The sequence below is a fragment of the Heloderma suspectum genome, chromosome 3, assembly GCF_057233095.1.
Source record: "Heloderma suspectum isolate Gila_16-S chromosome 3, 16-S_ref, whole genome shotgun sequence".
In the NCBI taxonomy this organism is placed as follows: Eukaryota; Metazoa; Chordata; class Lepidosauria; order Squamata; family Helodermatidae; genus Heloderma; species Heloderma suspectum.
Genome location: NC_139460.1, coordinates 250360001 through 250376780, shown reverse-complemented (window position 1 = coordinate 250376780; position 16780 = coordinate 250360001). Strand labels below are relative to the sequence as shown.

Here is a 16780-nt window from a genome sequence, read left to right as displayed (position 1 = left end):
ATAACAGGAATAAACCAGATTTTGTCCTTTGCTAAGGGTGAACTCATCATTCTTAGCACAAGTTTGTTTTACTGCTCCATTTATATCAAATAGGCTTGTACCTCTTTGTTTCCAGAATGTTTCTGCATGAGTTCATAGAGCAGGCCAAACCAAGTTTGAAGGTGTTCAGAAATCCAGACTGCATAAACTGTGTTGGTGGGTGATCCAAACATGTGTTGAACCACTGGGAAGGCTAGAAAGCACCTAGGTGTACACACACAACACACACGCACAAACATGCGCACACATTGTACAGTATTATGTATTGAGAAAGTAAGAACATGATCTCAAGAACTATGCTTGAGAGAATAAGAACTTAAGCTTAGTTCTCAGAAACAGCAAATGAAGTAATAAATCTGTGTCTGGACTGTAGTATTTCAGACTGCAGGTAGGGGCTCACATGACTGAATGTTCCTGCATGTAAAACAAAAGCAAACAGAAATCCTTGCACATAGCAATCTGGGCACATTTTTACTAGTTCACTCACTGTTTGCGAGAATAAGCCTTAGTCACACAATACAGTTTGGCTGACAGTATCCATTATTAGTAAATATTTTGAAAGAGATGAATAGATTTGTATCCCGCCTTGAAAGGCAGCCTAGAAATGTTTTAAATAAATAAAATAAAATAAAAATCTGTTCTTTCTCTCTAACTGAGAAGTAAACAACATTTCTTACCATCCTAAAAAGTATAAGGTACCTTGAGGTAATGGAACAAGTAAAACGGGCCATGTGAAGGATGAAGGCAGTAGTACCGAAGTAAGGACACAAAACTAAAGCTGCAATCCTGTGCTCACTTATGTGAGGGTAAGCACTGTTGAATCCAACGGGACTTACTTCTGACTAATCATGCCATAGGATTGCACTGTAAGGGCATTTCTACACCAGCCTAAAATCCTGCATTTAAAATGGGGCTTTCTGCTTCCATTTTAAATGCAGGATCACAACTGACTGCCTTTACACGTGCTCCCTTCCCCCCTTCCCCCCCACTTCTCCCCGTATCTGAGCCTTCCATTATCTTTCATTGATCTTGCTCCTCTTCTTCCCGCTTTAACTCTTTTGACGGAGGAAACTGAAGCGGAACACACCGGGGTAATTTGATAGCTCATTATCTGCAATCTATTTAAAAACGGAACCAAGGGCATTTAATGCAGGAGGGTCACGGCAGGGTCACTACATCATGTAAAGAGCCCGCAAACTTCCGTGAAGGAGCAATCTCAATTGTAGGATAAAAGCCTGGTGTGAAGGAGCCTTAAGTCTCTCAGTGTATATTCCAAACTAAGGCAACCATTTCTGCTTTCTACTGTTCCTTGTGCTGGTCTCTCTTGGCAAAGACTTTTAAACTAGTAGTTATATGGACCAACAGAGTGGGAATACATGATGGGAACAGAGAACTTTACAAGGTAATGAAGAACAGAGGAAAAGCCTGAAAACTACAATTAAAACCAGAGAACCCCTTTGAAAGATGTATGGCAGCAGAACAGTTCTAATGATCATTTGCTGTTTCCAAGAGTGGTGTAATTAAGCTAGGATTACAGGACTTAATATCACCAGCAGAATAATATGGGCAGTAATTAAGACCTCTTGGAAATAAAAACTGTGTCATTGGTATTTCCATTCCCATGTCTCCTGACCTTGGTCGTTGAAACACTCATAAGGCAATTCTTGGTGTTGTAAGTAACAAGTGAGAGTGGCAGACTATGAAAATACTCTTGAATTGATCCAGTATGTCCATGCACATATGGGATTTCTGATTCCCTCATGAAACCCCTTCATGTACAAAGGTTTTACCATCACAGGCAGCTCCACACATATATCTGATTGCATGCATGAAATAGCCCCCAATAGTGGATGGGTGATCCTGGGTACAAACGAAGGGCATATTTGCACTGTAGAAATCCTGTAATCCTCTTTGCATTGGAGCACTAGCTGTTTATAACTCTATGAGTTGTGCTTAAAATCTGAAAATGTTAGCAGTACAAGGATGGGTTATTCAAATTTTTGAACTGCTTTATCTTCCGATCTAAAAATTAGTGAGCAGATAATTAGTGAGAGAGATTTTATTCATCTCTTGAGGAACTAAGTATCTTTAGACTGTATTGAATTGACACCATTAGTGTTTCCTGTGAACACACTGAAAGAATAAGCCATCACACCTTCCCCAAATTCATGGCTGTAATGTCACTGCCCCTCAGAAAGGGGATGTCTGTAGTTCAGGGCTGCCTTGTACTCCTGTATTCCAATTTCCCATTCTATGGCTTCTTCCAATATACAGAAGGCTATTCGTTTTATTAAGGCATGACACCGATTTTATAGCAAAACTTCAAGTATGCCTGCTTCCCTAATAGCAATATTTTTTACACAGTGGAAAAAGTACTTTAATAGTAGCAAGTATCTCCTGTCAGCTAATTCTCTATCAGGTAAACCATTTGTGAATACATCGATTTTTTTATTTCTTTTTTGCCAATTCTGTCTCTGCTATTCCCATGATTTCTCAAATCACTTGAGCAAAAAACGATTTTTATTTGTTCTGCTGGCCTTCTGCAAAATTAGCTTATGAACTGTTTTTAGAGAGAGCCTCAAAGCACAGACCACAGGTAGAGAGAGAGAGAGAGAGAAGCCTATAGCAGTCAAAATTGTTGTCTGAAATGTCTTCAGACTGAAAGGCTGAATTTATTGCACAAAACAAGTCCTAGCAATGTGGAGGTGTGCAGTCCTGCTCATTATCCCTGGAAAAACGAGGAACCAAAAAGCACAGTAAAAAAATTAAATTTTAATAATGCTAGTGATATTTTCTAAATCTTTCTTGACAGAAAGATTCTCATTATTTTTATCTGTCTCGGAGTAGGCTCCTTTAATGCCATCTTCACAAATGGCCTTAGCCATGATTGTTTTCTTTTCTTCATAGCGTAAAGGGAAGGGGTGGAGGATGAATATATACAATACATACTAAAATGGTTTTCTATCACTCAAAAGTGCCATGAAGTACTAACGTTTTGGATAGCGAATTTTCAGGAACAATTGCTGCATATGCTGGGGAGGCGGGGGTCATTGATTTATTTATTTTGCTCAAAAGAGGTCAACACAGTTAAGACAATTGTAGACATCTTCCTACAGAGAAAGACATTCATCCAAACATAGAAAGGGAACTCAGTCTCAATGTAAAAGTGGTGTCCAGGGTCTAATCTATCTGCATTTTGAAGCCATCAATTTATTGAAATCAAAATTAAAGCGGAAGTTGTTTGACTTTGTAGTAGAGCAGTTGGAGTTATGCCTCTAAATGAAGATTGCCATTCTGGCTTAGATCACGCTTCTCTGAAAGTGTTCACTGTGTTTCCTTAAAATTTGTGGAATGTAAATGAAACTATCGTTATCACAGTAGCTGAGGCACCATCATGTTTGTTCTTGTTGGCTTTTTCTGCACACATGTTCCTGCTAGTGAAATAATTGTTTTATCTAGATAAATGTTTTTCCTTCATTTGTTCAGAAACCCATGTGCCTACACATCCCAGAACCAATATTTTCTACAGGGCTGACTAGATACAGGCAAAAAAAGAAAAAATCAGCCATCATCCTCATTATTTCTGAGGGAACAATGCATTAGAATATTGATAATGAGATCATCTTTTTAGCTCATGTGTATGCATGCTCCTTGACACTTCACTATGTAGGTTTGCTTGCGGGTTAACCTGTGTGCTTTAAGTAAGGTGCAAGTGGTTCTGAATATCTATGATCACATAGAATCATAGAATAGTAGGGTTGGAAGGGGCCTGTAAGACCATCAAGTCCAACCCCCTGCTCAGTGCAGGAATCCAAGTCAAAGCATCCCTGACAGATGGCCAGATATTATATGTCAAGCCAGAAACGTATAATAGCACCACACATGAAGCTCCTTGAAAGTCATCCTTGTGAGTTATAGCAGCTCAAAAAGATTAGCTCCTTCAATTTCTCACAGAGGAACAAGGTTTGTCAGTGCTTCAGAAGGTCTGTCAAACAGGAGTTAGTTTACAAAGTTTGTTCTGATACTGGAAAAGAATGAACTTTACTGAATGTAGCTAAATGAAGTGTAGGTATTGCAATATTGTTGTCATCTTCCATCATACTGGAAATAATAGCCCACAAATTAACACCTATGGATTCAGGAGATTTATTGGCTAGTGGTCCCGTAAGCAAAAAGTTGCGTTTAGGAACCATATTGACTTCTCCATTTCAGAATATCCTTACAATGATTGTTTGGCTTTAGACAGCAATTTTGTGGGTGTATCAGATGTTCCATATCTTGATCATTGCAGGGTCCTATTCTGAATGTGGAAGAGGGCTTCAGTTGTCTCTGGGAGAGGAGGCAGAGAAAGTATCCATAACCAAGGTGCCAATCTACAAGATAAAAGGGAGTGTTGGTATCATGGCAGGAGCAGCACAGAAAAGCAAAAACAGGCAGCTGGATGAGGAGAAGGGAGAGTGCTGACACAGGCAGGACAACAGACCAGCATTTCCAGAGAAGCATCCAAGTAACTTGTCTCAGCTTATGCTTGAGAAATTGCAGGAGGTCTTGGAGGTGACATTGTTGGAAATGAACATGACTGCCATCATGGGTAGGCATAGTTGGGTACCTGCCAAGGGCCCACACCCCAGCAGGGGTCCACTGACAAGAGCCCCCTGGAATTGCTTCTTCCTTCTGCTCTTCACCATTGCAACCATCTTGCCAACCTGCCTCTTGCTCTGATCCAGACAACGGTGATGGTGAGAAAGAGGAGCAGTAAATGCCACTATCTACTTGCTCGCTGGCTCTCGCATGTCAAGCCAGAAACTGGTAGCAATGATGAGGAGCAATAGCTACTACTGGCAATGGTGGTAAAAAGGTAGACTCCCTGAAGGAGGCAGCCCATTGAGGTTGTCTTGCCCAAGGGCCCTCAAAAACCTGGAGCTGGCCCTGGAAGTGTAGCATGGTTGGTTCCCCATGATCATCTGACTTCTTGACTCAAGAAGTTTTTGTTGGTTGGCTTGACATGTCTACAGTTCAGTAAAGGTTGTTTGTTGTAGTAATTTATAATGTTTTACATGCAGAGTTATTTACAACCTTTATTTCATTCACCCTAACAATATTCCAGAAAGACATGGCAAATGGTTGCCGGTGTTTAACTGGTAAATCGCCTATCCTAGGTAAGTGGAATGTAGTACTTTTCGACCAGAATAAGCACCTCTGTTTGATCTGTTCTTGCCATGGAGAAACCACTGTTATGCTTCACCTATCTTGGCTACTTACCTTTCATGTTCTAGCCCTTGTTCTAGTTCATATATAGTGAATGGTTTGGGAACCTGCTGTCCTGCTTTCCTCCCTGTTCTGCCTGCCCTGTACCTGATGACTGTGCTTTGCACCATAAAATCTACAGAGTAGCCTAAATATTTTTTCCTCCAAGAGAGACAGAGAACCCTGCTCCTTTTTGCAGAGTAAAACTGCCTATTGAGTCTTTCATTGTGAGCATATTAGTGCTGTGCTGTGAAGGCCCCAACTACATGATCTCTCCAACACAATAAAAGTCTACAGAATGGTCAGGCCTACACGTGGACCCTATGTGAATGTGATAGCCCAATGTACAGTCATCGGGATGGGCACATGTTCCAGGAAGGGAAGTGCAATCCCAATCCTTTGACTCTTTAACTGTGCGCCCCACAAATTCAACCACTGCAGTTGCTTGGGATATTTAAGATACTAATTTTCATCTGCTTATTGTGTCTGACAATGTCTTCTGCTTGCTTTGCATGTTCCAACTGGATTATTTTAAATATGTATATAAATTATAGACTTTGACCTAATTCACATGCAATGTCAACCCATGGGTTTCTGGAGCTGCACAGGAGCAAGCAAGTCACCTGACTCATCCACTCACCACTACCGCTTTGCATCCAGTTTAAAAAACAACCCAAAGATTTGACATACGAACTTAGAAATCTGGGTTGTTGAGGGGGAAACAACCCAGAGTTTTAACCCATGGTTTGTTGTTGTGTTAAAACTCCGGGTTGTTTCCTCCTCAACAACTCAGAGTTCTGGGTTCTTGGGCTTCTTCACGTGAAGCTTTTATCCTGCTATTGAGACAGCTCTCCACAAAGGTGTGGGGGCTCTTTAGATGATGCCATAACCCTCCAGGGTGTCTCCTGCCATTTTCCCCAGCCTATCCCATGTTTTCCCCAAATGCAAAAAATGTGGTATTTTTTTCCCAGCCCACGGAACAGGAGCGCCATGACCTCCCTGTGAAATTATCCAATAGCGGAAGAAACCGCTGTGTCTGGTTGGCTGTGGGCTTTGCTGCCATGTAACTGCTTAAACACATTTCTTGATTGGAGGGAGAAGAGGGTAAAATGCCTCTGTGGTGATTCCACATGCACAATATGTAAATAGTAAAGGTTTGTATATATGTATGGTGGCTGGTACATATCTGGAATGACTGACAGGTGAGCGTGAGGTGGGAGTTTGGCAGAGTGTGGGCAAGAATGACAGTCTGGCAAGTGGAAGAAAGGGGGAGTGGCTGAGCGAGAATGGAATGCAGTGTGACTGGATGAGAGCTTGTGCAGAAAAAACTTCTAGAGAGTCAGATGAGTCTGGGAGGAAGGTAGATTAGGTACAGCTAGAGAAGTCTGAGATGAGATTGGGAGATAAAAGTGAGAACATCTAGTGAGATAGTCTGTGGGATAGAGAGTGTGTCAGATGGTGTGAGAGGTTTTTGAACATAGAGCTAAAAGCAAGAGTTATATTGTGTAGTTTATAGTGTTGACGTATTTTAATCATCATTCCTGATATTCTTTCCTCATCCCAACCCAGTTCCTATTTCCAATCCTGTTGTACCAAATAAACCTTTGTTTTCAATTTTAAAAGACAGTTTCCTTTTTTAGTTATTAAGAAGGGTTTCATGGAATAACCCCCACGTGCTGGCTGCTTGGTGTGTGCTACCAAAAAGAAAGAAAGCAGCTCCAAAAAGGGTTATTGGTAGCAGCAACTGAGAGAGTGGTGAAGCATCACAGGACACAAACAGAGGGTTGTGGGTGAGAGCCTAAAAGTGGCAGTGTGAGGAGAGTCACTGACCAAAGCACCTGACCCGGTGACTAGAAGCAGGATCGTGAGGTGGTCAAAAAGGCCCCAGGTCCTCACAGCCTCCCTGCAATGAAGGGAAACAAATCTGATCCCCCACCCCACCAAGGTCAGAATCAACGTCTTCTGGTCATTTGGAGCACCCCATTAAGTTCAGTGGGGCTTACTTCCAAGTAAGTGTGCTGAGGGTTGCAGACTTACAGCACAATTGTATGTCTACTCAGAAGTAAGTCGTAGCTTTCCTGGGGGCTGCAAGGAAACAGTACAGCACAAGTTAAGAGATGAAAACAAGGCTCCTTTGCACACATGCCAGGGAGGGAGGCGCTCCTTTGATTCCCTCCACCTTTAAAGTCACTAGAAGAGCTTCCGACATCCCTCCTGCTGCCCTCCTGCTGCAGAGTGGAAGGATGGGCGGAGCCATCAGTCATATTACAGCCTTCTGTCCTGAATTTTCTGTGCAGCCATGAAAAGGTATAGAGCGAAGGGAAGCGCTATGAGAGATGCCTGTATACAGGGCCAGTCTAAATCCCAGAAAGGATACAGAATCAAAAAGATCGGTTTGTAGTGGGATAAAATGCCAGGTGTGAAGAGAGCCCTTGTGTCGCACCAAACAACCCAGGAATGGGTTGTATTCTAAATGGCAAAATTGAAGCAGCAAGTGGGCAGAAGGCAGTGCACTCGCGAACTCACTCTTGACCAGTCTTGACAAACCATGGATTAATTCATCCATGGTTGGTCGTTACATACGAACCAGGCCAGTGACTATCCACAAAGAGTTCTGAGAGCTTAAGTGGTCTAATCTTTAGTGTTGCTTACAGGGGTGAAATTCCTTTGCCCCAAATTTGGTTTAGTTAAATGCTGAATGTATGAATTTTCAGGAAACCATTTTAGAGAGTATATGATTAAACCTGAGTTTTTCTCATCAGTCCATTTATGTCCTTGAGAAGACTATTTTTCCCAAGACTTTTCTTTGAAAATTAAATAAAAACATGCTAACTGATTAATGACAGCCATTTATTTTTCTCATATTTTTATTTGTGTCAGAGCAGAATGTCTGTTGGAACGTCCTTCATTATTTTGAGTACAAACTTTCAAAACACTTCATATAATAAAGTTTGCCGAGGATTGCTCAGGTCACATATCATGCTACTACAATTTCTAATTTTCATGACAATTGTTATTGTAACCATTAGTGCTTAATAGCAGGGCATCATTATTCACCTCTGGTCAGTCAGGCGCTAAAGCGTGTACAAGACATTAGGCTGAACTCTAAATGTCGTGCACTTCCCCACTAATGAATGCAGCTTTGTTTTTTGTTTTTCTAAAGGATTTAAACTCAGTTGGAATCCTTAATGTAAGAGTAGCTTCCATAATGTAATGTAATAAGCAGAAGTTTATTCTGGAACTCCTACACATATAACTATGCTGCAAACCTTGCCAGAGCTACTGCATGCATAGAATTTGAGAGATACAATTTTAACACAGTAAGGTCATGGAGACAATGGTGTTGGGAATGGGTGTGGGCTTGATATCTGTTGGTCTGGAGATCATTGTGGAGACTCACTCTTTGACCTGTAAGGTGGAAAACTGATCCTGTCATTCATCATTTTGCTGAACAAAGTTGGCATTGACTCCAGAGTGGAACTAGTAGGAAGTTTATTCAGCTAAAATTAGGAACTGTGGCCCCACATAAGAAAAGGCCTGAGGCTTATATACCATGTTGTATTTTGCCCACATCTATTTAATATGGCACACCAACAGTGATTCCCGCCTAGTTTCAAGCCAGTCACACCCTTCTTCATATGTAGTTTTGGCATTTTAAGGTCAAAATTACATGGCAAGTATGTCCATAGGGCAACAAGTCTACTGTCCTAAAGTATACGTCATTAATGGTGTGGTTGAAAGGATGCAGTGTTGGATCTGGGAGACTACAGTTAAAATCCCAGCTTTACCTTGAGCAAACAACTCTCTCAGCCTTGAAAATCTGTCAAATGGCAATAGCAGAAAATGCAGTGTGTAGTAAAATCCTGTGTAAATGCGGAATTAGAATATCCTTCTGTGCAGGGGTTCCTTCTTTGAAAGGTCCAGGCTGTCATAAATGGACATGGGGTTGAGCATAAGCATGCATAGAGCTGTGGAACTTAAGTAACTTGCATGTGATCCATGGCTATAGATCCATGATTGATTGTGGGCTTCACACAATCCTTGAAATCAAGAAGACCATAGGAGAACCTCTTTTTCATTGAACAATAAAAATAGCAGTTATTACAATAGACTTTCACCACTAAGGGCTGGTTGGTTCGAAATCATACTTTTTCTTCCAGTGCATGTCGTCCCATCCATCTCAGTGACACATTTGCACAGGGAACTTAAAGTGTGATTGAGCCCTCCATGGACGCAGCCCTGTTACCACAGTCACTGAAAAATGAGAAAGGAAGATTCTTAATGTCTCATCAAGCCCCATTTTACATCAGTATACAGATACATGGGCAAAACCTTCTGTGATTTCGTCACACAGGCTGCATCGAATAAACGGTTAATTCGCCTTAATATCAGCAATGTGATTCATAATGCAAACTGGAAGCATCCTTGATGTTTTAGTCACACATTCCTTTTAATTTGGCCATGCATTCTTTTAAAGCTACAGTGTGCTAACTTAATAAAATGCAGCATGCAAATGCACAAGTTTTTGCCTTCAGGCACTTCAGCCATGGATGTTTCAGTGGGTGTCTCCTTTCAACTATATATTCTTTCTTAAATTATTTACCCTGTAAACATGCTTTGCATTTTCAAAGGAAGCCCTGGGTCCCCTGTCTGGCAGATTTTGCTGAATTTTTTAGGTAAAAGGAATTCAAAACTGCAAATACCATTTTTTGTTGATGGTGGATGGCTTTTTGCAGAAGATGTTGAACCCCATTTTTTTTTTCTTCCCCTCCCGCACTTGAAATTCCTTCTTGCTTTGCCTGGAGCAATACCCACTGGCAGTGTCTGGCTGTGACAGTCCTAGAGGCCTCTTTACAGATGGGCCCTGCCAATGCCAACCTTTGTTCTACCACTGTGAGCTGGTTTGATTACAGAACATTGCTGAAATCCCACCCAGCCCCCTCTCCTCTCCATTCTCTTCTGTAGTGCTGCCCTGGCTTGTGGACTTGAGATCTGAAATGTACTAACGCCAGAATCAAAGTTCTTCATGTACCGTTCCATCCTATCGCCCTCCAAAGTGGAACTTCGGTTGCTCCAGCAACACATTCTAAGTTTCCCTTGCTCTGCTACCCTGGTAGTAAAAGCAGTAGAGTCATTATAACTTGCATAAAAATTTAAAGGGAATGTTTATTCTAGGGTTAAATATGAAATATGATGAAAACTCTGCAGAGGAGCACATTGATAACATCCTTCCTATTTCATGATTAATTTGTTCTGTTCAATATTGTATTCTTTTGCTGCAATGGGCAAGCTAATTCAGATTCCTAGAAGTTGAACTTTGATATACATACCCTACATTTGCGCATTAATGGGACATTTAATTAGCAGATACAGGTGGGGGAGCGGCGCAGCTTCGTCTTCTCCTGATGAGTATTTTAGAGACGAGCTTGCAGATTAAGTAATCTTGCAATCGAGTGTGCAGCCAGAGAATTAGAAATGAAACATTTGGAGGAATCATTTTATTTATGCCTTTTTTCTTACTTTAATTTGGGTGCGATGAAAGACTAATAACTAGGTCAGATATGAGGCGATGGCTTAAGAATTCAGCATGTTAGATGTCTGCATTTGCCTAACTATGTGTTAGAGTGAGCAAGTTTCATCCACAGTTAATCCTTTATAAATTAGCATTATGGATGGCTTGGGGCCCTCATCCCACAAATAAAATGGTTGTCAGCACACTTGTATTAGAGGCATATTATTCTGTTACTGAAGTCTGAATTTTTAAAGAGTTTTCATGCTTTTTAATCTGTTTCTCTGCTGAATTTCAAGTTTTCCTGAGTTCCTTCTCAGGATCAATGAGGGTGACTTAGTAAATATGCACTCTGCTTTTCACAAATTTGTTTGGGCAAACAGTTTGGCATCAGGTGTTGTTTTGCTGGAGAAAGCCCCAGAAGAAGAGGGAAAGAAGAAGAGAGAGCACTAGCTTACATTCAGGTGTTAATCCGCACCACAAACTAATAAGAAGCAGAAGCCCCTTTAATTAGCTTTAGTTTGTTAGACCATTAAACATTTTTTCCCTCCAAGAGAGACAGAGAACTCCGGTCCTTTTGGCAGAGTAAATATTGCCTGTTAAGTTTGAATTAGCTGTCATCGTGGGATAATTAATGCTGCGCTTTATCCTTTCTAGTGAGGAAGGGAAAAATAAACGAGACAGATCTTAGTTCAGCTTTAAGTGATAAATGAGGACAAAGCAGGCCATTCATCTCCTGCTAGCAAAGTGGACACAAGCACTAAAGCAGTTTTGCGGAAGACGTGTCAGCAAATGTGATCATTTTGTAACCTGTCAGGAGGATAGAGAGCTAGTCCTTTTAAAGTGTCACAGGGGAGTGTGTTTGTCTGATGTGACAGTTTTCATCCATCCATTTACTTTTCTTTTTTTTTAAGGTGGATGTTGGAGCAGTAGGGGGCATTGTGAGAAAAGTAGGGAGGGGTCTGAAGTTGGTTCAAAACTGCATACTTCTACACTTCCACTTTCCTGTACATACTCCCTGTGCATCCAAACCCATCTCTTATTATATATTTATTTAATCAGGAAATTGTCACATCTACATATTTCAGTTTGCTACATAAAAATACTGGCAGTTTGTTGCTGCTGTTTTGGCAAACCACACCCCACCTTCATTTGACCCCAGCCTAATGCACCCTGTTGTCTCTCTTTCCTCCATCCACGGTTTATTTGAATGGCTTTAGATCATATTTTTCAGTTTTTCTAAAAATAAGCCTGAACAAAATTTTCAGTTGGTTATTTTCTTTTCTCCATCTGATTCTGATTATTCTCTATAGCCAAAAATGTTCCTGTCATGTAAAGGTTAATATTACTTCTCTTTAGAGAGAACCAAGTTAAAGACTACATTAGATTAAAATCTAGGCCTTCCCTAAAAACAATCTTGATTATTATTCAATTATTCCTTTTTAATATCTTTTAAATTGCTCAATGTCATTTAAACTCTGACGAGTGATAGCTTTTATCCTGACGAAATGAGAGGTTCATCTCTACAAATGGTAGAATAATATAAAGTGTTATTACTTCTTGCATCTTTTTAGTATTACTAATTTCTACCTTTTTACTACACTGCAGTGTATAACATTTGCTTTATTACCATAAGTGAATCTGTGCTACTGAGACAAAGAAGGCTTTTAGAACATAAGCTTCACAGTTTGACACTTGCTTCCTTATAATATATCATTCTTTCCCTCATAACTATCTTTTATACTTCTCCCTTGGTACTTGGTACAAGTAACTACCTTGCCAACACATATTTCCTATCCTTGAAATCTTTTTACCTTAATGGCAAAATCTGCTTAAATTACCTCTTTCTCTTTGGATGAGAAACCAAAATAAAATTGTTTGAGAAGGTTCATAATGGTTTGGAATACTTCATAGATATGTTGCTAGTCCCTTTTTATGTGAATTTCATCAGGTTTGGTTAGGTTTTTTAAAAAGCAGGTTTTAAATGTTTAGATGAATTATCAATTATAAATCAATACCTATGCAAAACTTATACATGGGATAAAGCCCAACTCCTTAATACATAACCTAAATTCAACAACTGAATAACAAAATGCTTTCAAGTAAAACAACTGACAGCCAAACTAAATGTCATCAGCCCTGTCTGGCTCATTTCTAAAAAAATAAATGGGGGGGGGGGCTCAGATCAGGACTGTGGTGGGGAGCAAAGGGTCAAAGCCCTCCCTCCCACAACAAGGTACTGATACTGTTTGGAGAGGGCTCGTATTTTTTTAAAAAACAGCCATGCAAGGGCTACAGACATGAATAATCACGCATCTAGTTTGGCCCTCAGAGACAAACCATTTGGGTAACTTGAATAGAAAAGAACAGTTGGATTATTTAGATCAATCTTTCATTGTCTTATTCTCTTTTACCACTTTCTTTCCTTCTTTTTCTCCTCTTAGGATCATCCAAAACCGGATTTTGATAGCTATCTTGGGGATCATCGTCATCTTTGCAGTCCTGATGGTTATTTATTTTTCTGTCAAGGGACACTGATATCTTTGTTCTTCACTAACCAACAGCAAACTGCTTCGGAGTTATTAAGACAAAGTAGTCACATGAATCATTCTCTTGCACTGGAATGGTTCTTCCTTCTCAAAGCCCGCAGTTCAACTATGGTGCAAGTAGCGTAAGCATATTCTGTCTTACTGGCTGCATGTGCATTTGATATTTTTCTTCTTTTAGAGTGTGTCATAGTGTGACTGTCCTGGTTTTCCCATATTAACATATGGAATCAACATACATAATTAGCAGATATACAAGATCACATATTAATTAGCATATGAAATTCCAGGCCAGATTATTAATGCAGACAATTGTAAGAGGTTAAACACTTGACTTGTGTTGAGTTGGTATTTATATCTCTTAAAGGGATGTTCCCTTTTAGGATTTTGGAAAAGGACCAAACAAAATTTCAAAAACATACTGTGACATACTCATGCTTGAATAACTATCACAGATATAACCAAACAAAGCAGAGGAGTTATTGTTTCTAACAAACATATCACCTTGATAAGATGTCCACTGTGAACCTATTATTCTAGTGTGATCATTTTTCTTATTTCTTTCAAACTTTTTTTTTCTGACAATGTATATATTCCCATCTACACACAAGACCTAGATTGTTAAATGAATTTATTTTGCAGTGTTGCCCTATTATCATGTTACTATGCTATTAATTTTGCTTGCTATTATTGGGATTTTTATGTATGTGGGGTTCAGTACAAGAAGCAACTGGAAACTAGATGTCACTTCTGAATTTTAATTCAACAAAATAATGATATTTAGAATTTGAAATTCTGTGCTAGAATAAATACGATGAGACTGTGTGTGAGAAATATTTTGAATGAACTGTATCCACATTTAGCATATATTTTAACAAAAATTGTCTTACTAGGATTCCATCTACTCAGGATTGGCCAGAAAATAGCCGCATAACCATTTTTGTGCTATAGCTAAGGCAAGCAAGACACACTTCAATTTGCATTTTTTGATACTCTCTCAGCTGCCATTGTTTGCACCTTCTCTTTGTGCAGCAAATATCGGTTGACTCCCTAGTATATATGCTGTAGAAAGCCACAGGCAAGCCTGGTCCCCTGGCACATGTATTGGTAGGATTAATGGAAAACATGCTTTTCTTTAATTGAACACACACATTACATTGTCATTATGTGAAAGGTTTTTATGGATACACCTTTCAAATATACTGTATGAAGTAGCCCTCACTGATGAGTGAACACAGGCACACATCATCCACTGGACATAATTAGAATATACTCCACATAGTATATTGGAGTATATTGGCAAAATATTCCAGTGCTCAAATTAGAACTGGTGTGGGTTTGGACCTTATTGTAATATCCCAACATGAGCCATTCCCTCCACTGTACACTTTTTCCTGCTTATGTAATCTGGTAGCAGTGGAGAAGGCTTATAGCAGACTTTGCAGTAGGGCCTCTGTTAGGCCTTAACTGCTGTGAGCATGCACCACAGCATCCAAGGGTCACCGGGAACTATGGGAAATATAGCACACATGATTCTCAAGTGTTCCTGGATGCTGGGAATCATGGAAGTAACATTTCCTATAGTTCTTGGAATCTCTGGGTGCTGTCTCATATGCTTGCAGAGCTTCTGCAAGCTTTTCTACATGAGGCTGTTCACTGCTGTAACTATTTTGGGTTTTGTTGCAGTATTGAGATCTGAACTCTACACAAAGAGCTTTTCGTTTCCTGCTTTTCCGCTACATAACTTATAGGTGGAGCTGTGTTATAGTGGAATAGCTGAAATACACAAGGAGAAAGGAAGCCATTCTCCTCGTGCTAAAAAATAGCCCATTTTCCCCATTCTAAAAAAAACAACAATGGGAAAGTGCTCTGAAAAAACAGAAGTGAAACTGGAGGATCACTATATTGTCTAAAGAGCCCATAAACTACCATGAGTAAAAAATCACAAGCACACAATAAATGCCTCATGTAGAAGACCCTACTACAGCAGTCACTGTGAGCTGTTCCTGCACTATAGCATCGAGGTAGGAAGGGCAGACTTATGGAGTGGAGCTGTATGGATCTACGCCCACTTGTCTTAAATTTGGAGGCATTTTGGCCTGCTCTTAAATGGATCTGGGGATGGACCTATCAAAATTGCTGTCCATCCATTCCATTTTCTGACACTCCTGAGTAGGCTTAGTACTCAGTAGGCTCAGGCCACTAGACAAATCCCTGTTTGATAAATGCTTGCATCTTTGAAACCACAGTGTGGCCACCTCTATCATAAAACATTTGTATCTAACAGCCTCTTCTGTTAGCTGTTAAGGAAGGATGGCTCTTTTAAGGAAGGATGGCTCAGTTACTTAATAATAACCATGATTAAAATTTGATCATCCATTTACCTGAAGGTATAAACGAAGATTTCTATAACTTTTAATGTACATTATGTGGAGGTCCTTGCAAAGATTATGAAACTAGAAATTCTGAACCTTTGGGGAATAGACTAAACCAGAAAATATTTGAGGGACACAAAAGATAGTCAGGCGATCACCTGAAGGTCATAAGAATCTAGTAGCTTTATCCCACCAAGTATTTTAAAGAACACAGAATCTCTGTTGGCTTCCATTATATCCCTATTCAAACACTCAGGAATGGAATTTAGCCCTAAACTTGTTTACTATCCAGATACAAAGAACTGAATGAAATCTATGTTGATGTAACTGACTCAAATAAAACTTGTATAGCTTAGTGATGAAATTCAAGATGAGGAGATTCACAAGAGAAATGGTATTTATTGGAAAAGGTTAGGGCATGCATGTCTTCAGATAAATCATTTAAGTTGTGTAAACAGAACGGTAGCCTTTACCATCTTAATAATAGGGAAGGGCTGAGTTCATGGGATCTGTGCAAATAGGGATGTGGAAGAAGTCTGCCAGTGTTAAAAGTATGTATGAAAGCAGGTCAGAGGATGTACATTTTCATAAATCCTTTGTTCTGATAACAGCTACTGTAAATATAAACCACAAAGAAAAAATATTAAATTCTGTCAATTTACTGGTTATTTGTTATTGTTTTGTCATTGATCTACTTCTTAATGCCAATGGTAGAATCTGCACAAATGCTGACTTTTCTTCTAGTCCAACTACACCAGCCATTATAATACCCAGAATCCTTTAATAGAAAAAAACATTGCTTCTCTAGTATTTAAAAAATATAACTTTGAAGACTCACCTCAACATGCACATTGAAGGATGCCATATAAACTATTCTATGTCTTATTCTAAACCTCACAATGCTTTTCATTCCATATTCTTATATATTTATTTCTGACATTGGAGTTACCTCTTACTGGCTACATAAAAGGGTTCTGTCACAATGGCATCCACATACTGGATCTAATAATCCAGTACCTGGTTGCATAGGGCTGCTGTGTTGCATGTATATTTAGATGCTCTGT

General features: G+C 39.7%; 1 protein-coding gene across 2 annotated transcripts in view; it reads left to right on the top strand.

The window, feature by feature from the left end:
* The window catches only part of VTI1A (vesicle transport through interaction with t-SNAREs 1A), a 347971-nt gene extending 331588 nt beyond the window's left edge, over positions 1 to 16383 (top strand). For both annotated transcript variants that reach the window (XM_084846214.1, XM_084846215.1), the window contains exon 8: positions 13240 to 16383. In XM_084846214.1, the coding sequence (XP_084702340.1) occupies positions 13240 to 13333 (94 nt within the window). In that variant the 3' untranslated portion in view covers positions 13334 to 16383. The remainder of the gene's footprint in view (positions 1 to 13239) is intronic.
* The last annotated feature ends 397 nt before the right edge of the window (positions 16384 to 16780 follow it).